The sequence below is a fragment of the Humulus lupulus genome, chromosome 3, assembly GCF_963169125.1.
Source record: "Humulus lupulus chromosome 3, drHumLupu1.1, whole genome shotgun sequence".
In the NCBI taxonomy this organism is placed as follows: domain Eukaryota; kingdom Viridiplantae; phylum Streptophyta; class Magnoliopsida; order Rosales; family Cannabaceae; genus Humulus; species Humulus lupulus.
This window is the reverse complement of record NC_084795.1, coordinates 271,311,999-271,337,086: the sequence shown is the minus strand read 5'-3', so window position 1 is coordinate 271,337,086 and position 25,088 is coordinate 271,311,999. Positions and strand designations below refer to the sequence as shown.

The 25,088-nt window shown below is 38.1% G+C and overlaps 2 protein-coding genes across 2 annotated transcripts; both read left to right on the top strand.

Moving 5' to 3' along the window:
• The first annotated feature begins 1,526 nt into the window (after window positions 1–1,526).
• On the top strand, window positions 1,527–2,396 carry LOC133825707 (uncharacterized). Its single transcript, XM_062258615.1, has one exon. It carries the CDS (start codon window positions 1,527–1,529, stop codon window positions 2,394–2,396), a length of 870 nt encoding a protein of 289 aa, XP_062114599.1.
• A 19,064-nt stretch (window positions 2,397–21,460) lies between these two features.
• LOC133824221 (peroxidase 4-like) lies at window positions 21,461–24,027 on the top strand. The gene is made up of 4 exons (XM_062257089.1): window positions 21,461–21,728; window positions 23,057–23,248; window positions 23,328–23,493; window positions 23,581–24,027. Exons 1-4 carry the CDS (start codon window positions 21,492–21,494, stop codon window positions 23,976–23,978), a joined length of 993 nt encoding a protein of 330 aa, XP_062113073.1. The 5' UTR covers window positions 21,461–21,491; the 3' UTR covers window positions 23,979–24,027.
• The last annotated feature ends 1,061 nt before the right edge of the window (window positions 24,028–25,088 follow it).

Sequence of the window (25,088 nt, the reverse complement as noted above, 5' to 3'; positions counted from 1 at the left end):
TCGTATACTTCTTTAGGTTCTGATTTTCCAGCATAATGTCATGATTTTGCAGCAAAATGGTGTCCACTTCAGGAGGAAATTGTTCGGACATTTGAGAAGTTGACAAAGATGATGCCTTCTTTGCGCCAATTGCCTTCAACCTAGGCAACCCCCCAAACCCTTTCTTATAACGTGAGCGGGGTCCAAGGACATCCGTGACAATATCCATATCAGGCGGGAACTGACCGTCGACATTATCGCCGACACAAGAAGCAGCAGATGATACAGAGGTCGTACTCTGCGATGCTCGATGCTCGGTCATCTCAGTCTGCAAAATAAAATGCACGTATCTCGAATTCCAATATAACATTATTTAAAAACCTAACTTATAATCCCGTGATCCGTAAGGGGAAAGACCGGGTAAGCTGTGCAATCCCACACCGACTGGGGAAGGTCAAGTGTGATGATTCTAAGACTGTGTAGGTATGGGACTACACAGTTGAAGAGGGCTTAAATGGATTGATGGGTACTACCTATATCAACAAGATTCATCTTCTTTTCGGTAGCCCATCACTTGAGAACTCCAAAGTTAAGCGTGCTTGACCTGGGGTAATCTAGGGATGGGTGACCTCCTGGGAAGTTTTCCTAGGAAGCATGTGAGTGAGGACAAAGCACGCTGAAAAGACTCGTGTTGGTTTGTAGGGCCAGACATCATTCCAGAAAGCAGCCATAGTGACGTTGGGCGTCACAATAACTTTATTATCAATCTGTCAACATCCTATCATTAATGACTGCAGACCATTGATTGAAAAAGAATGTAATTAATTTTGTTCCTATATCAGGGAGCAAGTGGGCTAAAGTAAATTTGGTCATGAAAATCCATATCTAAATCAAAATTATGAAGATGTTGTTGTTATATACAGTAAGTGCAGTTAATTCCATTAATGGGGAATTTACGTCTCTAAACATATACATCAACTATATTTGCATGTTGGAAAAAAAATTGTTTCAACAATAAATCGGCGTGTGATATTTCTCTCTCTCTTCCCATGGGTCGGAGGAGGAAAGTAATATTGAAGCCGGTGGCGGTTTCCGATGAGACGACGGTGGAGGTCCTCCCTTCGATCTTAGAAGTGGAGCCTGATTCGAATAATGCTGAGGAATTTCATGAACCTTGTGCTGAGTTAGAGACTGACCGTGGAGCCGAGGAGGTGGATGTTGGATGTTCGATGCGTTCTTCGTCAAGAGCAGTGAATTGGGCTGAGGAGGTTGAGGGTACTGACTTTCAGAGTTCTGCAAAGGAAGTTTGGAGTAAGTTCAAATCGAATCAGGTTCTCACCCCTTCGACTCGGTTGGATTTTACTGAACCTATGAAAGTTGGTGACCAGGTTGTTCCTCGACTAGATATGGAGGAGGTGGAGATTGAAGCGTCCTTCTAGAGGAATGCTATTGTCTGTATTGTGCTTGGTGCTAACCCTCCATTTAGAGTGTTTGAAGGGATTGTCAAAAGAATTTGGGGGAACCTAGGGGTTGATAAGATAGTAAGAATGCACTCAGGCTTTACATTGGTAAATTTCAGGGATGAAGCCACTCAAGACCTGATTCTGGAAACGGGGGTCATTCACTTTGACAAAAAACCAGTTCTCCTTCGACCTTGGACAACCGATATGGATTCTGTGAGAATGGTTAAGTCTGTTCCAGTTTGGATTCGATTGAATGGTTTGGGATTACAATATTGGGGTAAGAATAGTCTCAGTGCACTGGTGAGTACTATTGGCAAACCAATAATGGTGGACAAGGTGACTCAGAGCAGAGCGATGGTGAAATATCCTCCGGTTTTGGTAGATATGGAGATTTCGGATCACCCTCCTAAGAGCATTGCTTATATCAATGAACGGGGACAGTTAGTCGAACAAATGGTTGAGTATGAATGGCTCCCATCTAAGTCTGCTGCTTGTGCTCAATTAGGGCATATAGTGGCAAATTGTAACAAGGGGAAAGGTGTGGTTTGGATGAAGAAAACCTCTGTTGAAAAAGGAGGTAATTCCGAACAGGAAGTAAATGGTCCTGAGATTGATAAACAACAAGTTTCAGGATTTGCTATACCAGAAAACAGAGAGCCTATTATTACAGTTACTGATGCAGACGATAGGGGAGAGACATTATGCACAGGCATTGATTCAAAGGAGAGTAATATTGATCAGGGATCTCACAGCTCTTCTCAGTTAGCTGGAACTGGTAAAAAGGACAGTGTTGGCAATTGGACTACTCCAAAAAGACGAGGGCCTAAACAGGCAATGGCAGCTCATCACAAGGCAGCTGTAGCTCCTAGTAAGGCTAATTTGAGTAATGGTTATATTGTTTTACAAGAAACAGGGGATGGGCATATGGTCATTAATGCTTACCCCAACTCTTGATGGAAGTTTGTAATATGATAGGGTGGAATGTGAGGGGTATGAATAAAAAAGAGAAGCAAAAAGCTATTTTAGATGTTTGTAAGGAAAATAAGGTTGGTTTTGGAGCGTTTTTTGAAACGAAGGTGAAACATGAGAAGACTCAAGAAGTGTTTGGGAATAATTTTCATAATTGGGACTACTTTTCTAGTTCTATCACTTCTGGTAGGATCTTGATTATTTGGCAAGCTAAGTTTGTGAAGGTTGATATACTATTTGAGGATCCTCAACTTGTTCATTGCAAAATAAAAGTCAGTGGCCAGCAGGAGGTGTTCTTTGCTACGGTAGTTTATGGTAGTAACTCAATGGCGGATAGGAAAATTCTTTGGGACAAGTTAGCTAACATTGGTCATCTGAATAATCCTTGGATCATATTCGGGTATTTTAACGCAATGTTTAGCTTCCAGGACAGGATTGGTGGGAGACAAATTTTAGCTAAAGATATTGCTGATGCTCAAGAGTGGCTGGCTTTAGGTCAAGTGGAAGAATTTAAATGTTCTGGTGCGCACTTTACTAATGTTTCGTGGCTGGACTTGTTCCCTAAAACTGAAGCTTGCTTTAAATGGGACTTTGTTTCTGATCATAGCTATTGTATTATAAGAAGTCAGGAGTTGAACAAGGTGGGGATCAAACCTTTCAGATTTTGTAATCACCGGCTTCATTACAGAAGGTTCAAGGAGGCTATTTTGGGAAGCTGGAATTCTACTTCAGGTTCGGTAGGGGGTCTGAATCAGATTGTTAAGAAGCTGTTGAGAGCTAAACATGTATTGAAACGTTTTAATAGGGAAGAGGTTGGTGATGTTGTGTTGGATTACAAGCTGGCTAAGGAGGAGCTCAGTATTGCTCAGGAGGCCTTAGCTACTAATCCTTCTGATCATTATGTGCATCAAGTTGTTATTCAAGCTCAACAGAAGTTTACTGTCATGCAGAATCGTTACTCTTGTTTCCTCAAGCAACAGAGAAAGTCAACTGGGTAGTTTTCAGTGATGAAAATTCGAAATACTTCCATGCGGTTATGAGGAAAAGAAGACTAGAGAATAGAATCACATCTTTTATTACTGATGATAAAATTGAAGATGATTATGAGAAAGTTGTAAAGCATTTTCTCTCCCATTTTGAGCAATTTATGGGGAGGAGTAGTTCGACTACCATGGATCTGGACTTAGATTGTTTGAACCAGGGAAATAGACTATCTGTGGAGCAACAAGTTCGTTTATTAAGGCCGTTTAGTAAGAGTGGTGTGAAGAAGGCTCTATTCAGCATTCATTCTTCTAAAATTCCTGGGTTGGATGGTTTTGGTTCAAGCTTTTTCAAGGGGTTATGGGGAAGTATTGGAGCTGAAATTTCCCAAGTTGTCTTGGACTTTTTCCAGGATGGTTTCCTGCCTAAATCATTGAATGAAACGGTGATTTCCCTCATTCCTAAGGTAGCAGACCCGAAATCAGCTAGTGATTACAGGCCTATCGCTTGTTGTAATACACTCTATAAGTGTATTTCAAAACTGCTTTGTACTAGGCTCTCGGAAGTGCTTCCTTCCCTAGTTCATAGCAACCAAGGGGCCTTTATTAAGAACAGAAATCGTGCTCATAACATCATGATCTTCCAGGATCTCCTAAAAGGGTATACTAGGAAGAATATATCAGCAAGATGTATAATGAAGATCGATCTTAGCAAAGCCTACGATACAGTCGATTGGCACTTTGTGGAGGAGTTGCTTAAGAATCTTTGTTTCCCATCTAGATTTATTAACTGGATTCTGGTCTGTTTAAAAGGAACGAGCTACAATCTCCTCATGAATGGTAGAATTCAGGGTTCCTTCAAAGGGGAAAAAGGTCTTCGTCAAGGTGACCCTATATCTCCCCTTTTATTTGTCCTGATAATGGAGTACCTCACCATACTCTTGGCTCACAATGCTGGTAAAAAAGGATTTGGATTTCATCCTTTGTGCAAACATCTTAGATTAACTAACCTTTGCTTTGCAGATGATTTGATTATTTTTTGCAAAGGCAATATCAATTCGGTGAGAGGCATTCAAGATGCTTTCAAGAGGTTCTGTGATTCTACAGGTCTTTCTGCAAATAAAACTAAATCTCATATCTTTTTTGGAGGAGTTAAAGAAGGAATTAAAATCAAGATTCTTGAACTAATGCAAATGGATGAAGGTTCATTTCCTTTGAAGTACTTAGGGGTTCATCTTAGGCCTACTAAATGGAAGGCTGCAGACTATGGGGTGATTTTGGATAAATTGAACAAGAACCTCAACTGTTGGGCGAGTAGAAACTTATCTTTTGCAGGTCGGGCTCAACTTATTCACTCGGTTATGCTTGGTATTAGGAACTTTTGGATGAGTATTTTCATTTTTCCTTATAAAGTCACAGCTGCAATTGATAAATGCTGTCGAGATTTCCTCTGGGGTTCTAGAGGGAATAAAAGTAAGCTTCATCTCCCTTCTTGGGAGAAGGTGTGTCTACCGAAAAAGTTGGGTGGTATTGGCTTTCGTGAAGGCAAGAAATGGAATAAGGCGTTGATGTCCAAGTATATATGGGCTTCCTCTAGCAAGCAAGACTGCCTTTGGGTTAGATGGATCAACTCCATTTACCTTAAAGATCATAACATATGGAGTATTCCAATTAAGCAAGATATGAGTTGGTATTTTAAGAAGCTGCTCAAACTAAGGCAAGTTACTGATGAAGAGTCTTTGAGACAAGCTGAAAAGGGAGGTAAATTTCGAGTTAAGGAATTTTATACTTCTCTGATTTCTGCTCAAAGAGTTGTTTATGCAGAGACTGTTTGGAACAAACTTCTAGTGCCCAAGCATAGGTTTATCTATTGGCAGATTTTTAACTCTCAATTGCTTACCAGAGATCACTTGAGTCACTTCTTACCTATTCAATCCTCTTATTGCCCTGTTTGTGACCTGGTTTTAGAATCTCACTGTCACCTTTTTATGGACTGTATCTTCTCTAGGAGGCTTTTTGGGGAAGTTAGCAGCTGGCTTGGTGTTTTTATTTGGCCGAAGTCTTTCGTGGAGCTTCAGGATTGGTGTCATTTAGCTGTTAGAGGTTTGAAGTACCAGATCATGAATGTAATTCTTTCAGCAACTCTGTACTTTATTTGGAAAAACAGGAACAAGTGCATTTTTGAATCGGCTTGTAGTTCTGCTAGCAGTATTAGCCTTGAAATTAGGAAAGTTGTTAAATGTAGAATCTTGGGTTTGGGTATTCTTAGCTTTAGCAAAAAGGACAGATATTTGATCAATGTTGTAGAAGGTTGGTAATAGTTTCTTTTTGAGAGCTGTGGCTGTTTCATTAGGCTGCCACTTTCTTTGTTTGGTTGCTGTTGCTTCTGTCCTGTTTTGTATCTGGTTTGTTTTTTAATAAATTTCTTCTTTTGTTCAAAAAAAAAAAAACTATATTTGCATGTTTTTTATTTAGATATGGATTTTCATGACTAAATTTACTTTAGCCCACAAGCTCCCTGATACGGGGACAACATTAGTTACATTCTTTTTTTATCTTAGTCCACAATCATTAATCATAAAAATATTGGCACATAGATTATAAAGATTTAATTGTTAAAAATTTAATTAATAATTAATAAATAATTACTAATTGACACCGACCAATTAATAATTAATATTTATTAATTATTTACTAAACTTTTTTAAAGTTAAATGATCATAAATTAGTTAAGGTTATGCAACTTACATGTTTTGTCGCCACTACATCACTAATCAACTTATCCTTCTTCTTGTGGAGGTGCTCGAATGTGTCGATCATGCTTGGAAGCTCGCCAGTAGACGAGTCCATCTAAAAAAAGCAAATTATTTAAACATTGTGACCTTTATAATATTTTCGTAAATTTAAGGATATAGGTTATTATAATTTACGTGATCATAAACATGGGCAACGATGGATTTGGAACCATGTCCTCCTGGTATGGTCATTTTTGCTCGAGCTTCTTTATTTTTCTTCGATATATGCTTCAAACAGAAAATAGTACTCATTAATCTAGATTGTAATTTTATAATTAAAAATTAATGTAAAATCTACAGCATACCTGCTGAGAATCAGAAGCCCAAAAATCGCATAGAATTGCCCAATCAGAAGAAGTAATCGACCCAAAAGGTTTTGACTTCACTCTCTCGTTGTCCACCTCTCCTCCAACCTCTACCCAGTGTTTCTTCATCGTGTGGCGCCATTCAGTCAGATGCTTTTGCATGTGTCTTACCATGGCATCGTTGATTACTGGATTGTCTTGTGGATAAATGAATTTGTCCTAAAATCACAATTAAATTTGGAATTGGTTAAAATATTATGAAGATAGACAAAATATTTAATAGTGAGTTATTAAAGGTTTAAAAAATGCTTACAGATAGCCTCTTTCGAATAACTTGGATATCAGCTGGTTTTACTTGTTCCCAAGCTAGTGTAGTTGGGGGTACGATGTTACGCAAATAACGAGCCATGGAATTGTTGAACTACTTGCCGTACGTTTGAATAGCTTTTCCAGTTTGTGCATCAAACTCTACTTTCAAATGGCTAACTTTTTTTGTGGCCAGCTCCTTCTCGATATTGGCACCGTAATAAGCTCCCCTGCCCCTCTTGGAGCCACCACCTGTGTCATTACTTGGTTCGGCCATTCTACATTAAAATATTCATTAATTAACTAATTCAAATTATGTATATCTGTTGTTTTTTGTTATAAAATTAACATTTTATTCGTTATGGTCTTTCCCAACCTACCCTATTCCAACCTAGTGGATCCCTTGGAGATAGTAAACAGTCATGTACTTTTCCACATTTTTTCAAGATGTTTCTCAAACATCTTGAAAAAATGATGAATAGTACATGAATACATTGGCTATCCCCAAGGCATTCACTAGGTGCATGTCTATTACTTTATATATATAATTAACATTTTATTACTTATGGTATTTCCAAACCTACCCTATTCCGACCTAGTGGATCCCTTGGAGATAGCAAGCATGTGATCTCCAGATTTTTTCAAAATATTTCTCTAACATCTTGAAAAAATTAGGAGCAATACATGAATACATTGGCTATCCCCAAGGCATCCACTAGGTGCATGTCTATTGTTTTTTGTTATAAAATTAACATTTTATTACTTATTGTCTTTCCCAACCTACCCTATTCCGACCTAGTGGATCCCTTGGAGATAGTAAGCAGTCATGTACTAATTCTCATTTCTTCAAGATATTTCATCAAATATCTAGAAAAAAAATGAGAACCATTACATGAATACATTGATTATATATCCCCAAGGCATCCAATAGGTGCATGTGTACCTATATCTGATACTATCATTAATTAATGATAATAAATAAAGTTTTCATTGAATTAAATAAAAAGTTACATATACTTGTTTAAATTACATATCACTGTCCTCATCATCACTAACTACAACATCATTACGAACACCACTATCACTATCACCATCGACTAGAACATTGTCACCATCCTCATCGTCTTCATACTCGGCCAACGTGTCGTCTTCAAATTCAACTTCATCATCGACAACAAATTCATCTGAACCTTCGCCAACCAAATCATCGACGTTGTACACTTCAGTGGCATTGACATCAACCCGATCATACTGAAGATTATCAAAAATTCGAAGTTCTACCCACAACTGAAATGAAGAAGAATTAACTTGTTGCAATATTGGTATATCATTTGTGGTCTCAGTATCATCAACATCGGAATTTGAGAAATCCCATACATTCCTCGGAATGTATTCATTAACGAGCCTTCAATCATCCCCATTTTTCACATCTCAAAGATAATACACCAACTTTGCTTGATATGCGAGAACGAAATGATCATCTTTATAACATTCTTCCTTCACATATACGCTCGTAAAATTGGATTCCACTTTAATTCTACTTGTATTGAACCATCTACACTTGAATAGGACAACACTGTAACCCATCAAGTAGGACAATTCAATTACTTTTTCTAGAACTCCATAGTAGTTTACTCCTTCCTCAATTGGCATCATTACACCGCAATTTTTGTGTTTTAAGCTTCATATCATGACCATGAATCACAAATTTCGCACCATTCACTATCATCCCTGGATATGAGAACACGGTGCCGCTTGATTTGTTTGCGAGAGCATACAATTCATTATTCACATCAGTAGGTGTTGACTCATGCAAACCGTTCACCTATCAACATTAACATTGAAAGTTTGTTTTGTATTGATTAAGTGGGGTTTCGGAAAAGAATTGACTAATATACATACTCTTTCTTTGAACCACTGAGGAAAATCAGCTTCTTGTTGAACTTCAAGATTCGAGCCCCCCCGTCTTCTTAATTGATCCATCTGCCCACTACAAAAGGACAACAATGTTATGATTTTTGTCTTTACTCAGTATATAAACCAAACAAATTTATTGAAAAAATACTGGAAAACACACCTAAGGTACTCCTTAATTTCGACACAATTGTTCAAGATATACCACTCATCCTTTTGCTTTAACTGCGGATTGAGGAGCATACTTGATTTCTTACCAAATGGATGACAATTAGCCTTATAAATAGAATATTCCCGATTTGGTTGGGATTCAACGCGATCGTCATTCCTTGATGCTCGACGCAAAACCTTCCGAGAATTCAACTGACTTCACAAATTCACAGAAAACTCGATGCTCCGGGACACTGAGGGTGTAACTGGCGTGCGGTTTCTTCCACTTGTTTCCTTCTTTGCGGAGGTGGAGTTTTTCCCTAATTTTCATGTCTGCTAGATCAAGTCTTGCCTTGTAAGTGTCTTTAGATTTTCCCTCTAAGTTCAACAAAGTTCCCAAGACATTGTCCCAGACATTCTTCTCAATGTGCATTACGTCCAAGTTATGCCTGAGCAATAATTCCTTCCAATAATCAAGCTCGAAAAATATGCTCTTCTTCGACCAATTAAATTCAATCGGAGCCCTTTTGCGTTTCACACTACCAAATTCTTTGTGTTTCCCAAGATGTCTAATATGCAAATTCTCTAATTGATTCAACACATCATCACTGGAGTAATGTTTCGGTGGTGGCCTGAGTTCCTTGTTACCGTTGAATAGTGCTCGTTTGCTCCTCCATTCAGGATCCTTATCAAGAAACCTTCTATGGCCAATGTATGCAATTTTACTTCTAATCCCTACAGAGGGAGTTTCTTCATTGCACGTGGGGCATGCCTTGTACCCTTTGGTTCTCCACCCAGACATCATAGCATAAGCTGGGCAATCATTAATGGTCCACAAGATTGTTGCACGCATATTGAACAGGTACTATTGTATGCATCTCGTGTCTCGACCCCATTCACCCATAACTCCTTTAACTCGTCAAGCAAAGGTCTCATATAGACATCGATATCTTTTCCAGATGAAGAAGGACCTGGAATTAGAATAGACAACATTAATGACTGTGGTTTCATGCACTTCCACGGCGACAAGTTGTATGGGACAAGTATCACAGGCCATATGCTGTAAGAGTTGCTCATGTTCCCAAAAGGATTGAAACCATCTGTAGCCAACCTAAGCCTAACATTTCGAGGTTCGACTGCGAAAGATGGGTACAACTCATCAAAGTGCTACCACACCTTACTGTCAGCGGAGTGCCTCATCACACCATCTTCCTTTGGCCTTTTAGAATAGTGCCATCTCATATCATCTGCAGTATATCTCGAGCTGTGCAGCCTTTTCAATCTCAGCGTCAACGAAAAGTGCTGCATGACCTTATGAGCCCTTTTCTTCCCGTTCCCACGGCTATATGCCAGCGACACTCACCGCAAACCGGACAAAATTCCAAATTTGCATTCTCCTTCCAAAACAGTGCATAGTCATGCTTGCAAGCATCGATGGACTCCCATCCCAATCCAATACTCCGCAACTTTGCCTTCGCCTCATAGTTAGACTTAGGTATTATTGTTCCATCAAGCATAGCGTCGACTAACAATTCCAGCAAACCATCAAAGTAATGATTGCTACACTTGTTAATAACTTTTAGATGCATCAGCTTCACCAAGAAGTTCTACGCGGAATACTTTCGGCAACCCGGGTACAGTTCAGTTGACATCTCCTTAAATAAATTGTCATACTTGTCGCGATGTTGAACATCATCTTGGGGAGGATCATTATAGTTTCCAGCGGGAACGTCATCTTCAGCGTAAACATCCTCCAGAATATCCGCTATCTCATCTCTATCCTGATCTCGTACCACAGCTGGTGGCGACGGCAGCGCCTCTCCATGGTAATGCTATTGTAGGACTGTATGATGCCATTGTTGAATAAATGCATCGAAATTTCATTTATAGGCTGGAACTTAACATTCGCACATTTCTTGCACGGACAGCGAACCAAACCCCGATCGTTCACCTGATTTTTAGCAATCTCGAAGAACTCCTTAACACCATTTCTATACTCCAGAGACCAACGATTCCTCCCACTCATCCAGCTTCAGTCGCTCGCCATCTTTAAGCGAAATAATTAAGAAAATATTAATAATTGTCTTAAAATGAGGGAAATGATAGTCAAAATATTTCATGACTGTTTGTCTCCCTAATTATCACTAAGTGATAATAATATCCTATCTCTGGCAAAAATAATTATTTATATTTACCAAAAAAAATGTAGCTAATTATTAATTATTACAATTTTTAAAATCATTTACTTATTTATTACTTTTATTTAAAAATTAAATTAATTATACATTAATTGCATTTTGTAATTTTTTATTAAATTCTTCAATTTGTATTGAATTATTTACTTAATTAATAACAATTTTATTATATTTATATTTTACTTAATTATATTTTATTAAATCATTTATATTTTTAACTTTTTCAATTACAAAACATCTAATATTAATTTTAAAATTGATTATTAATTATTATGATTGGTAATTTTATTTTATTTAAATTATAGTTAAAAATTAATTTTTTGGTGGAGTTTTTAATTATACTTAAATTTTTATTTAATTAATTATTAAAATTTTATTAATTTTACTAACTCTAACAAAATTTGGGCAGCATAACGACTATATTTCAAACTATCCCAAAAATTTAAAATCCTACAAATGAAACACATATATAACCAGAATATTCCTAGATCATACAAAACATATATATACATTAACAAATACATCAATTTACATATATACAAATATTTAACCACAAAAAAATATATACCAAAACTAATTTTTTTTATTAATACAAAAAAAATTATTAAATACATATTTACAAACATATCACATTTAATATAAAACAATTAAAAAATATAAACATACATTATTAATCTGATTTTTTTTTAAATTCATACTTTAACTAAAATACATATATCACAAAATACAATATAATAAATATTAACAAGCAAAAATAAAAATAGTACAGTGGGTGAAGTGGCTCCACTCCGGTAGTGGTTTCGCTCTAACTTCTCCAGTAGTGGCTCCGCTCCGGCAGTGGCTCGGGGACTCCATAGAAACAATTTTTTTTAATTTAATACATAAATAAAATAAAATAAAATACAAAAGTATATTAAAAAACTTAAAGTGGGCAACTTGGAGGAGGAGGAGGGGGCGGCAGTGGTGGCTCGTGGTGGCGCCGGGGTGGAGCTCGGGTGGGGTGAGGTGGGGGCTCGGGTGGAATGGCCGTCGGGGTAGATGGACTCGGGTGGGATGGGGTGCCGTCGGGATACAGTTGGTGGGGGTGGTGGTGGTGCGACTGGGGAGTGGTGGAAGATTGAAGAAAGAGAGAAGAGAAGAAGAAGGAGAGAAAAAAGAAAAGGAAGAAAAAAAATGGGGAAGAAAGGCCCGGCGGCTGGCTGATATCGCTATGACTTTTGCCGGCCATTTCATTGTGCCGGCAAAAGTCTTTAATAAAACCCTAGGACAAAACAGTGTCATTTTATTTAGTCTGACTTTTACCGACGCAAAATAAACTTTTTTCGGCGCAACGAAACGCGCTGGCAAAAGTCTAGCCACCTACTTTGTTGAAAACGTGCACAAATTTAAAAATGCACGGTTGACTTTTGCCGGCGCGTTAGGTGAAATTCATCGGCAAAGGTGTATGGTATTTTTTTTTTAAAAGTTGATAGATCTTTGCCGGCGCAACACCGAATTGCGCCGGCAAAAGTGATTGTTTTTGCCGACACAATTCTGAATTGTGCCGGAAAAGGCCTCATTTCTTGTAGTGTTTGAGCCCAACCAGCCAGCGATATAGCCGAAAAAGATTTTTGATGTCAAAGAAAAGAGAGAGAAGAGAAAAGCTAAGGAGAACGTTAAAAAAAAGCCAAAAGATTTTACTATGTGCTAGCAACAATGTAGATAGTTGTGGAGAGATAAGTTTTATTATAATATATTTTATATATGTCAATATGTAACAAGAAAAATTGATACGTGGGATTGGGAGGAGGTTGGACAAGAGAAAATGTGCAAAAGAAAAAAAATGGTATATAATAAATTAAGAAATGGTATAAAACACGATATAATATTGTAAATAAAATAGTACACATGATTAGTATAAATAAAATACTAAAATGGACTGCTGGTCGACTATTAAAATAGGTTATGGAGTTAGGATAACCCCGAACAACAATAAAGGGCCACGCATTAGCAGATTTTGTAGCCGAGTTCACTAATCTTCCCATATGCGAGCAAACACCAGGAACACAAGTGGAACCAGAAATTCCATCTTGGAAGTTGTTTGTCGATGGGTCTTCCAACGAGCACAATTATGGGGGCAAGATTGATTCTCATAACACCAGAAGGGCATCGATTTCAATGTGCAATTAGATTTAGATTTATTACGTCCAATAATGAAGCTGAATATGAAGCCCTACTCGCAGGATTAAGACTAGCCAAGGAGTTAAGAGTAAAATCACTAGAGGTATACAGCGATTCACAGTTGGTCGTTAATTAGATTCTGGGAGAATATCAGGCTAAAGGATTGAAAATGGTCGCATATCTAAACAAATCAAAAGAATTGTTGGCACAATTCGAAAAATATACATTGCAGGTTTAACAAGAATGAACCATAAAAGGCTAGGTTGATGACTTATTAGGAAATTTCGATCAAAGCACTACAACAAAAATCCATTTTAGCCTTAGCTTTTTGCGTCGTTTTGCACACTCACCATCGTAATTGAACAAATTAGCTCAATAGTGTCGGTTCCAAACTGATGTTATTTTTTGTCAACTGCGACAGTTCTAAACCGACGCTAATGATATCAATTATGACAGTTTTAAAATCAATAGTGTCGGTTTATGCATTGACTGTAATATCCACGTCTACTAGTAAAGTTATTGTGGTAAATTGTATGTTCTTATGTGTTTAATTATATAAACTATAATATGCATGAATTATGGTGTATGTTATTTTATGTTTTTCGTCAGCAATCCACACATATGTTTCTTCAATTATTGGCGGGTCAAATAGTAATAATAGTTATGATATGGGGGTCAAAGTAGAAATACAAGCTTTTGTGGTAAAAAGTGTAATTAAGGAAAAGTAAAACTATTAGTTTAAGTAAAAGGCAAGTAAGGGCTTTGGAGGTCAGGTTGGAAAATGTAAAGGTTGGGGACAGTATGGTAAATTGGTTTATACGATTAATTACCAATAAAATTAATAGTGGAAATTAAGTTTAGAGTTTCAGACGAAAGTCACACACTTTAGAGTTACATTATCCGATAGAGTATCAGGCTAAGAAGATCCTTCTTGATCTGAAGTTTGAGGCTTGGAGATTCAAAGGAGAGCAGGGAATTCTATGTTGGTGGACCATGGATCGTACAAGGGGAGAAAGACTTTGAAGATAAATTTGAGAACTTGAAAGGTAACTCTTTGAATTGTGATTGTTCAAGTTATGATAGATTTAGAATTTTGATAATGTAAGAGGAATTTAAGTGTATTTGGGTTAATGAATTATATTAAAGGTTTAGGATTGATAATATCTCGGTTCCAAGGGTTAGAAACATGTTAGGATAGCTGATTTGATGATTTGGGGTCGAAGTTTTGCAATTGGGGTCAAATCCTAGATTTAAAAATCGCATCTGTGATTTCCACAAAAAGATCCTAGTGCGACTGCACTACCTAGCTGGTTTGCACTGGCGCTCAGTGAGCGCGACTACGCCCAGGCTAGCGTGACCGTGCCAGTTTCCCAGAAACACGAATTTTGGGGATTGTAATGTACCGTATAGATATAAAATTGTACCTTTTTGGAGTTTGATGCAGTAGAGTTTTAAGACTTTCTTAAGGATATTGAGGGGATGACTTTGCCTTAAAAATAATATGAGTGTATCTTAATATGGTTTTGTTTGGTTGAGGTTTTAAAACTTTGATATTATGTCTCATGTTTATGTTCACGTTATGGTGTGTGAATCGCTGCTGTTTTTGAGGTAAGAAGAGTGGACACCTGCACTCGGGGTGTATGCTTGATGTACTTTTATGGTAGATTTTTTTTATATGATATGTTTATGTTAACGATTGAATAGGCTAAAGTATGATTATGTTTAATAGCTTACATGTAATTGTGGTTTATGTGTATTTTATGTTTATGTGATAACTGTGTGGCATGCTTACGTTTTAAAATGTGTGTCTACGTTACGAAACTACATGCTTATGATATGTGCTACACATCTCTTCTAGCTAGGCTTTGGCCCATGGGTACTATGTGCTGCAGGTAAATGCAAGAATGTGGTTACAATGCAATAAGTTGGAGAGCTTTGACGGATGGTGTAACGCCCTACTACCCAGGGACCGTTACGTTGTGTATTTTGAACAGTGCTAAACTCGCTAACCAAGTCATTTGGCCATAATCGTGTAACTAAATGTGATTAACGAGTTAGGGTTATAAATTTTGGTTAAAGACACAACATTTCACTAAAACGTTTACTGTATACATTTGGATCCCAAAATATATTTTAAAGGTTAATTACAATAATAGATTTACAACCAGCCGACCTAAGCGGCAAAATAGGGTTTAACCCTAGTTCCTCTTTAAACCCTCGGCCGTGGTGGTCGAGCAGCCCGATATGTACACATCGTCACCTAACCTCTCAAACTCAAGTATGGTCCAACTTTCTTTTTCCTTTACCTACACCACATAGCACCCGTGAGCTGAAGCCCAGCAAGAAAACTCAATATGCTCATGAACAGTCATATCATGACATCAAATCATATCTGGCATGACTAGCAAATATAGCTCTATTCAAGCATGCAAATAAGTTCAAGTAATGATGGGGTATCCAGGATAAGAAATCATGCCCTCCTGATTGGATGACTATTAAGTCAATCCTAATCAGATGAGTGATTTAACATTGGAGGTTCTGGTAAACCATACTGAGTGACTAACAAGCAAGTCACCACGGGGCTCAACACCCACAGCCATGCCAATGATGATCAGAATGATCATACAGAGTTTATAGCCCTGAACAGATGAGTGAATATCACTTTGAGGTTCTGTTAAACCATAATGAGTGACAAATGAGTGAGTCACTATGGGGCTCAACACCCACAGCCGTGTGACGAAATTGTCACCTGGGCTTTCTGGCAATGGCTCTAATCAAATGAGTGATTTAACACTTGAGGTTCTAGTAAACCATACTGAGTGACTGATGGGTAAGTCAATAGCTTAAAGAGATGAGTGACTGATGGGTAAATCACTAGCTTAAACAGATGAGTGACAGATGGGTAACTCACACGGGGCTCGGCACCCATAGCTATGCGACTAAACAGTCACTAGGCTCGCTGGCCCTGGCTCTAAATGACTAGCCTTTAGCTAGACAAGCGCTTTTAGTTTTCATCGAACTTGAGGTTGGTCCGGCATTAATGCTCATTTGATTCATTCAATGCAGATGTCGATTAGATCTAATCTTTATCGGCTTGCGTTAAACACACTAAGGCCATCATTGACTTATTAGTCAATACCAAGTGACCAGTGCTCAGTACTACTGCAAAATTTGACAAGTAGGTCACAACTTCACAGTTAATACTGACACCATTGCCAAATCTGACTAGTTAGTCAGTGCCACGCACAAGTAAGCAATGCTACCAGACATATATCATATGTCAAATATCCAAAAGTAGGGCATTCAGCAAGCTTACTTAACAGTTGCTAAAATAATTATGATCATGCACAAACACAGAGACTCAAGCTCTGATCAATCTCATATTCAACATTCATGGCATGCCCTAATCACATGTTTCTCGTGCATCACATGCATCACATTTAAACATCCAACATGCATAAAAAATAACCATGCATCTCACATATGGGGTGCAGTTTTCTTACCTCGGGTTCGAGCAAGAATTTGTAAAAGAACGACCCTTGAGAACGATCAATCATTTAATCCTTTAGCGGTCACCTAGTCATAACCAAATATGGGATCCCATCAATAAAATAAATCATAAAAAGGTATATAATCTAAAACCTCACTCCCGGGACCAATCCCGTGCTCCCGGGACTCTCAAACCACCCAACCAGGGTAAAGGAACCCATCCCTGAGCCTTCAAAGTCATTCCGAGCCCTGAAATAGGCTTGCTGGAAAATGGACCAGCGTTGGGGCGCTGCTGAGTGGCGCTGGGGCACTGTCCCAAGTCAGAGAGGCCCTACTCTCTGCCCAACCTAGCGCTGGGGTGCCATCTGCAGAACAGAATTTCTTTTGGATATCCTGAGCAGCCTTGGGAGCTCACCTCTTTCGCACGAGAGGTACCTCATCTTCTTCTTGCTCCTTGCCTTCATCGACATCAGCACCCCCTTCGGGGATTGGCGGGAGCTCGCGGACTACTGGGAAGTTAGCCCGTGTTCTTCTCAAGGCCAGAGTCTGGCCTTCAGTAATTAACTTACATGCCAACATCGTGTCGTTGGACACGAGCTGGTGGTAATCCTTCTCGCTAGGCAGAAGCCTCGATAGAGTATCATACTGACCCCCAAGGGTCACAGATTTGGCCGTCCTCGCAAAAATGGCTGCATGAAAATACTACTCAGTATACAAACAAGAAATAAATCCATATACAAAGGGAATGATTTCATGAGCTAAGAAAGAAAAGAAAACTTATGAGGACGATTGAAGTAGCGATGTTCGCAGCTGTGAAACCCATTCGACGTAAAGAATTGATCTTTGTAGTCATTGGGATGGCTGGACAACTCAATGACTGCGGGCGAGTTCGAGAATCAGATCAAGTAATAAAACCCATCACCTCGCCCTCGTTGATCCGGGCTGGCCTTGAGGCAGAAAAAGTAGAGAATATCCGTCGGGGTGGGGACCTCCCACTTGTGCTTCAGGAAAAGGTACTTCAACCCCACCAGTAGCCGATACGAGTTCGGGGGGAGCTGAAACGGTGCCAACTTCATGTAATTGAGGAAGTCGACAAAATATTGATCAAGGGGAAGAACGGCCCCTGCCTTTAAGTGCTCATCACTCCAAGCAGAAAAGTCATCCTGGAGAGGCGCGCAGCTCCGTTCCCCTTCATATGGAGGTCGAGCAATGAGGACGCCAGTCTTGACCTTAATTTCCTGGGACAACATTATCTTGTTGACCTTTCTTTGGGTCGTGATCTTGGAGACAATTCTCTCTGCCTCGAAGAATGTGTCAGGTCCAGCCACGACCTCCTCCTCCACCACGGGGCCAAACTGAGGGATAGGGGATTCAGAGGCGACCTCTTTTCCCTTGTTGGCTCGTTGAGGCGATGAGCCAGCTGCACTCATCTTGGATACGCTCTTCTTGGGCGCCATTAGATCGCCTGGCGAACAAGAATGATGGAGCACTTAGTAGGCGACCTAGAACTTTTATAAAGGCAAGAAAGCACGAAGGAAGGCTGAGGTTTTTAATGCACGAGCTGAGGTAATCTCAGCCCACGACGTGGTGCCACGCGCTACCTATGCTACGCGCCTAGGTTTCCCAGCAGACCCCTGGCGTTTCGGGATCCATGTGTCAGAAAATACGACCACTATTGTCCTTGGGGGGGGGGGGGGGGGGGTTCACAGAAGAGCCACAAATGAAAGCGTGTTCCCTAAGCAACCAAAATTTTGAACCCCTATCATCTTCTATGCACAAAATGGGTATTTCCTAGAAACTACCCAGAAAATATCCTATGCCATAAAGTCGCAACATTAGGAGAAGTTCAAAATCTTTATATAATTCTAAGGTTAGAACCTATGTGCCAGAAAAACCAGAAGGCATCCTAATATTGTCTACGGCGAAGCATAAATAAATATGGCCAGAAAAATGCAAAAATCTATAAAGAAAAAAACCATAAGGAATGTTATGACTTACAGTAAGATCGTCGATGCAAGAGATGTACTTCGAACGGTTTGGAAAACTCACTCCTGGGCAGCTGAACGGCTGGGTCTTCGGAAGATTTTGGGCATAGGGAGATTTTGAAAGCTTTTCTTTTCTTTGGAAAGGAAGAGGGTATGAAAACACAAAAGAAAGAAGATGAGGAAATTTTTTGAATGAAAGGTGGCGAATTGTGAAATTACTTTGTTCCTTTTTATACGTAAAAGTCATAAAACAACGTGGACCGTCTTATCAAACTAGTACAAGATCCGAGGATATAGTGTTTCGAAAGATGAAACAACGGAAAAAAGTTAGCCAGACCATTAATGCAATCCTCAAAACCCGAAGATGCCAATCGTGACATTCCACATGTCCAATACTCAAGTAATGGGCAAACCTGGATAATCGCGGCAAGGGTTCAAAAGTCTCTGCCGTGTAAGTCAGAAAATGACGTCATTGAACACAAGCAGGGACTTCGGGGACAAATGTACGTCAAAAAATTCAGTACGAGTCTTTTAGCCAGCTCGGATACAGCTGCCTAGCCAAGAACTGTAATAGATGATCCACAAATCCATATTTCTTTTGTAAAGGAAACACGATTCCCCAGGTCTATAGCACGAGCTGGTGAATACAAAACAATATGCACGAGCTGGAAACACTTATGAAGCATAGCATCTGAGACACGAGCTGACGCTACACTCAGTTCGAGGTAGGCTAGAGATCTGCCATTTCCCTGGATCTTTATAAAGCTAGATACGTTATATAGACGTGCGTGGACAGACATTACATGTCCACAAATCCCTGAAATCCCAAACACGTAATATAATCGTGCATGATCAGACATCACATGTCCGGTTATCCCTGATGACCCATGATCAGTTTTACCTAATGATTAGACCATACATTAATATAAATTGTAATATTTATCATTAGTATGAGATAAGTCACACGAGGGATTTGGATTCACGTGAAGACCCCAATGCCTATCCAGGGATTTTCTCTATAAATACTAAGACCTTGGATAAGGAGAAGAGTGGTTGTTTTCTCGGTAATGCAAAATCTCTGTCAAAATTAAAGAGAGATAAATAGTAATTATACAGACTCGCGGACTAGGGGGGTTTTAACCTCTGAACCACGTAAAAAGGAGCGAGTGTTCTTGATATTTTGTTTCTAGTGTTTTTAAGTATCATTTTCTTATTATGATTTACCATTAAGCACTAATCGATCCCAGTTATTTTCATAATTCACTGTTGGCGAAAAATCGCGTCAACAGTGTTTATGTTAATTTACAAATCTATTGTTCATATGTATGTCATGTTATTTTTTGTTTATACTAAGTTTTTGGAAAAATAATAGGAAGTATGCATTTAGATTTAAATTCAAAGATCTTACAGTCTTCACGCAGCCCATCCCTCCAGTAACAACCCCTTCGCGAAGCCCATCCCTCCGACAACGACGTCCTCATGTATCCCAATCCCCCTCCCATGTCCTCACTTAGCCTAGTCCGACCCCTTTTGCATCCTCGCACACCCTAGCCTTACCCCTTCCGTGTTTGTGTAGCCCAGCCCTTTGACAGTGATGGTCTAATCTCCTCCAACGTCTTCCTCTGAGTAGTCATCAATGCCCACAACCCAAATTTGGATATTTATATAATTATTTGATTTCAAATCTAATCTAGGTGTGTAAGATTTATTTTTGAGGATATTGTTGATGATTTATCATATCTGGGTTATTTGTAATTAAGTGATGAAATTGTTCTATTGGTTGTGTGCGTCTTTTGTTGTTTATCTAAGTTTTGTTGGGGTTGTTCGATTGGAGAGAGTGATGGAAAGTGTGGAAAAATACGAGATTTAGGAAAATATTATAAACTGATGGGTTTTGATGAGGGTATTTGGTTAGTGAGAAAGAGTAGAAAAGTAAAATTATGGAATTTTAATATAACTTTTTTTTATTTTTTTTTAAGTTTTGGAAGTCTTTATTTAATTTAAAATTGATTTAAAGTTTTTATTTATATATTTTTTAATTTTAGTGTTAATTACTCTAATAATAGTGTCAAAGTAATGATATAGGTGTAATTATCCTAATAAGGAAGGGTCTGAAAGTTTCAAACTAAGACAAATAGAAGTGTCGCAGATGAAATTGTCCACTAGGCCTCTTCAATTAGAATAATTTTGTCGGGTTGTGTATGAATAATGTAAAACATGGGATATTATGCACTAACCCCAAAGAAATTATTAGAAATAAAAAGTATAATTTGGCTAGCCTAGAAAATGCCAAAGGCCAACTCGCATAGTATCCAAGGATGCAATCTATAATAAAAAGCTTCGTACGTGTGTTGTCAAATTTAGTTGAACGTTTTTTTTTTAATGAAACATTTTAGAAAAAAGTCTAAATTTAAATACAATTATATATATATAAACAAATATTTTTGCACACGCCACACAGAAGTGACTAATGAAACCAGCATAACACAACTTATCTCATATTATGGAAGAGTCAATAAATTTAAATATATATATTTTTATATATTCCTCTTTTGAACTTTCTTATCCTTCTTCTTTACGTAATTATATAGATTTAAATAAATATATATATGCTGGGCAACCAAAGCCGACAATGCATAATTTGTCCTAAACATACAAAAGAAGACTTCCATAATGTACACTAGCTAGCTAGGCACGTCTTACATTTCTATGCTATAAAATGATGAGCTCTCTTTAATCTTTCTTCACCAACCAAACATTTATTGTTTCATAATTTTCTTACAATTAAAGAAGATATATCGATGGATTATTCGATGGGTAAAGATAGGTACTTGAGAATTATGCATGCATTGACGCTGTTGCTTCTACTTAGCTCTACAACATGCATAGCTTCTAAACTGTCTTCATCAACATTCTACGATCGCACCTGTCCCAAAGCTCTCTCCACCATCCGATCTTCCATCAGCCGAGCTGTTTCACGTGAGCGTCGCATGGCAGCTTCTCTCATCCGCCTTCACTTTCATGACTGCTTTGTTCATGTATGTACGATACATATATAATATAGGGAAATTTGATAAATCATGCTTACATTAGCTTAATATTTAAAATTTGAACCAAAGTTAACCACCATATGATACAAATGCTCATCTTTCATTTAATACCAAAAATACCCTCATACATTTCCTCTCTATTCTCCCTCTTCCTCTCTACCTTTTATTTAATAGCTTAATAATTAAAATTTGAACCAAAGTTAACCACCATTTAGAATGTTGTTTAGATGTTGGATCTGTAGTTTGTTGGTATTTTTTGCTGTTTTTTTAGTGAAAATCGTGTTCTGTGAAAACCTGCGTTTTTTTTGGTTCCTTGAGTTTTTTTCGAAATGCCCGATAGTGTCCGATAGAGGCCCGATTCGGGCACGATAGTTATTGAGTTTCAAGGTTAGGGATAAAGGTCCGATGACAACCCGATGGTTGCCCGATAGTCAAGGTTAGGGATGGTGGTACGACGGTATTACGATAGTGGGTACGATAGTGTGCAATACTGTAGTTATTTCCATAATGGGTACGATGATGGTACGATATTAGCACGATAGGTGTACGATAGAATTTGTTAAGTAGTTACTATAACATCGTAATTTTAGAATTTGTAGTGGGACGATATAGGTACGATGGTAGTACGATAATAGTTAGTTTCAAATTGTTAACTTACTTTGTCAATGGTACGATGATGGTACGACAGTGGGACGCTAGTGGGTACGATGGTGTATAATACTGTAGTTTTTGCCATAAATGTACGATGATGGTACGACATTAGCACGATAGGGCAACTATCGGGTAACCAAAACTATCGAGCAACCATCGGGTTTCCATCGGACCTTCATCCCTAACCTTGAAACTCAACAGCTATCGTGCCCGAATCGGGCCTCTATCGGACACTATCAGGCATTTCGAAAAAAACTCAAGGAACCCAAAAAAAACGCAGATTTTCACAGAACACGATTTTCACCCAAAAAACTACAAAAAATACCAACAAACTACAAATCCAACATCTAAACAGCATTCTAAATAGTGGTTAACTTTGGTTCAAATTTTAATTATTAAGCTATTAAATGAAAGGTAGAGAGAAAGATGGAGAATAGAGAGGAAATGTATGGGGGTATTTTTGGTATTAAATGAAAGATGAGCATTTGTTTCATATGGTAGTTAACTTTGGTTCAAATTTTAAATATTAAGCTAATGTAAGCATGATTTATCAAATTTCCCTATAATATATATATATATGATCAAATGATCATATGATTATTATATATCTTCCTCAATAATATATTATCGAAAACAAATTAATAATTTTATTTGTGCTTTTGCAGGGTTGTGATGCATCCATTTTACTGAATGATTCGGACTCCATTACAAGTGAGCAAAACGCACTTCAGAATAAGGACTCTGCGAGAGGTTTTAATGTCATAGAAGATGCTAAGTCTGCAGTGGAGAAGATTTGCCCAGGAGTTGTTTCCTGTGCGGATATACTTGCCGTGGCAGCAAGAGATGCAACTGTTGCTGTAAGTCATATAATTAATATATATTATTTGAATGGGTTAATAATAATCTTCTAATTTATATATATATTATATAATTCAGGTGAGTGGTCCATCATGGGATGTGAAGCTCGGAAGAAGAGACTCTATCACAGCAAGCAAACCTCAAGCTGAGAAAGATCTTCCTCTTTTCACAGCAAGCCTTGGAGAGTTGATTGATTTATTTGAAAGCAAAGATCTTAGTGCCAGAGACATGGTTGCTCTATCAGGTAATATATACATATTTACATACACATGATGCATGGTCATATATTAATTGGTACTGAGATTTAATATACATACATATATGTACGTAGGTTCGCATACAATTGGACAAGCCCAGTGCGGGTTATTTCGTTCAAGGATATACAACAGCAAGAGTGATATTGATGCTAACTTTGCTAGAACTCGCCAACGCCGTTGTCCTGCCACTAGCTCACCTCAAGCTGATGCCATGCTGGCAGCACTTGATTTGGTGACACCCAATTCCTTTGACAGCAATTACTTCAAGAACTTGATTCAGAAGAAAGGCCTTCTTGAGTCAGACCAAGTCCTCTTCAGTGGTGGATCCACTGATGCCATTGTCACTGAGTACAGCAAGAGCCCTAAAACATTTAGGGCTGATTTTGCATCTGCAATGATCAAAATGGGTGATATTCAGCCTCTCACTGGTTCAGCTGGACAAATAAGGAGGATTTGCTCTGTTGTCAACTAAAAAAATACACACATTTTTATATGTTTATGCTTCATAAAATTGTCTATTATTTCTTTACCCTAAAATTATTACATTCATTTCAAAAATACTACTTGCCCTTTCCATGGCTACTCAATTGTAATAAACAATTTTTTTCATAATTTCTTGTAACACAAATTTGAAAAAATAATAATTTTTCATCACACCATATATTTTGAAAAGTTACTTTTTAAGTATATGAACTTTAAAATTGATTAAAACAATTGAACAATGAACAAGAACTTACAAAGTAAAAAGCACAGCTGAATTTTTACAAAGTTCACTCATTAAAATCAACTACTCCTTGGGTCACAAAGACCAGGGAAAAATACTTCCACTATAGCAAACTTTGTTTTACAAATTACAAAATCAACATACTAATTTGCTAAAGAACACCTTTAAATCGTAGTAAGATTTACATTCACCCTCAATTGAGTCTCCAACTCAATTTTACAAACTTTTGAACCCCTTAAAAGATGAGCTGAAATCCCTTCAGTACTTAGTCTCTGAAATCCCTTCAGAACACCTAAAACACATCCCTCTGTTCTTCACTCTGTAAAATCACAAAACAATCTTCAACCAAGAACCTTCAAACCCTAACAAAGAACCTGCAACAAAGGATTAGAGAGAAAACAACAAGGACAACCAAAACTCTCTACAACAATGAAACGGTTAGCTCAGTCACCAAGACCCAAAACCAACCAATATATATAAGCAAGTAGTAATCCTAACAGAAACTCCTAATAACAAACTAAACAGAATTAGTTAAACACTAACTGAAAAACGTATCCTACGTGGCAAGTGTAACCACGAAGATCTCTAGATGCAACCAATACATAAATTAGATGCATCTAGGATCATGATTTGCCATATTGTAGAGGCCAAAATTGGGCTTAGGCCGGCTTAGGCCCAATGTCATATGTCAGAACACATGCGTTATCGACAAAGAATGCTCAAATAAGACCGGATTGGGCTATCTGACTCCTAAATGGTACAATCACAAGACCAAGCCCAATAGGCCCAAAACAATATGGTCAAGTCATATGTTAACATTACCCATGACCCGACATTGAACTCAATGATCTGCCCCAC

What these genes read in the sequence shown, in the direction of transcription:
- LOC133825707 (XM_062258615.1), top strand. Translation starts at nt 1,527, where the DNA reads ATGCACTCAGGCTTTACATTGGTAAATTTCAGGGATGAAGCCACTCAA.
- LOC133824221 (XM_062257089.1), top strand. Translation starts at nt 21,492, where the DNA reads ATGGATTATTCGATGGGTAAAGATAGGTACTTGAGAATTATGCATGCA. An exon ending in TTCATGACTGCTTTGTTCAT is followed by an intron (nt 21,729 to 23,056) that starts GTATGTACGATA and finishes GTGCTTTTGCAG; the next exon opens with GGTTGTGATGCATCCATTTT. An exon ending in CAAGAGATGCAACTGTTGCT is followed by an intron (nt 23,249 to 23,327) that starts GTAAGTCATATA and finishes TATATAATTCAG; the next exon opens with GTGAGTGGTCCATCATGGGA.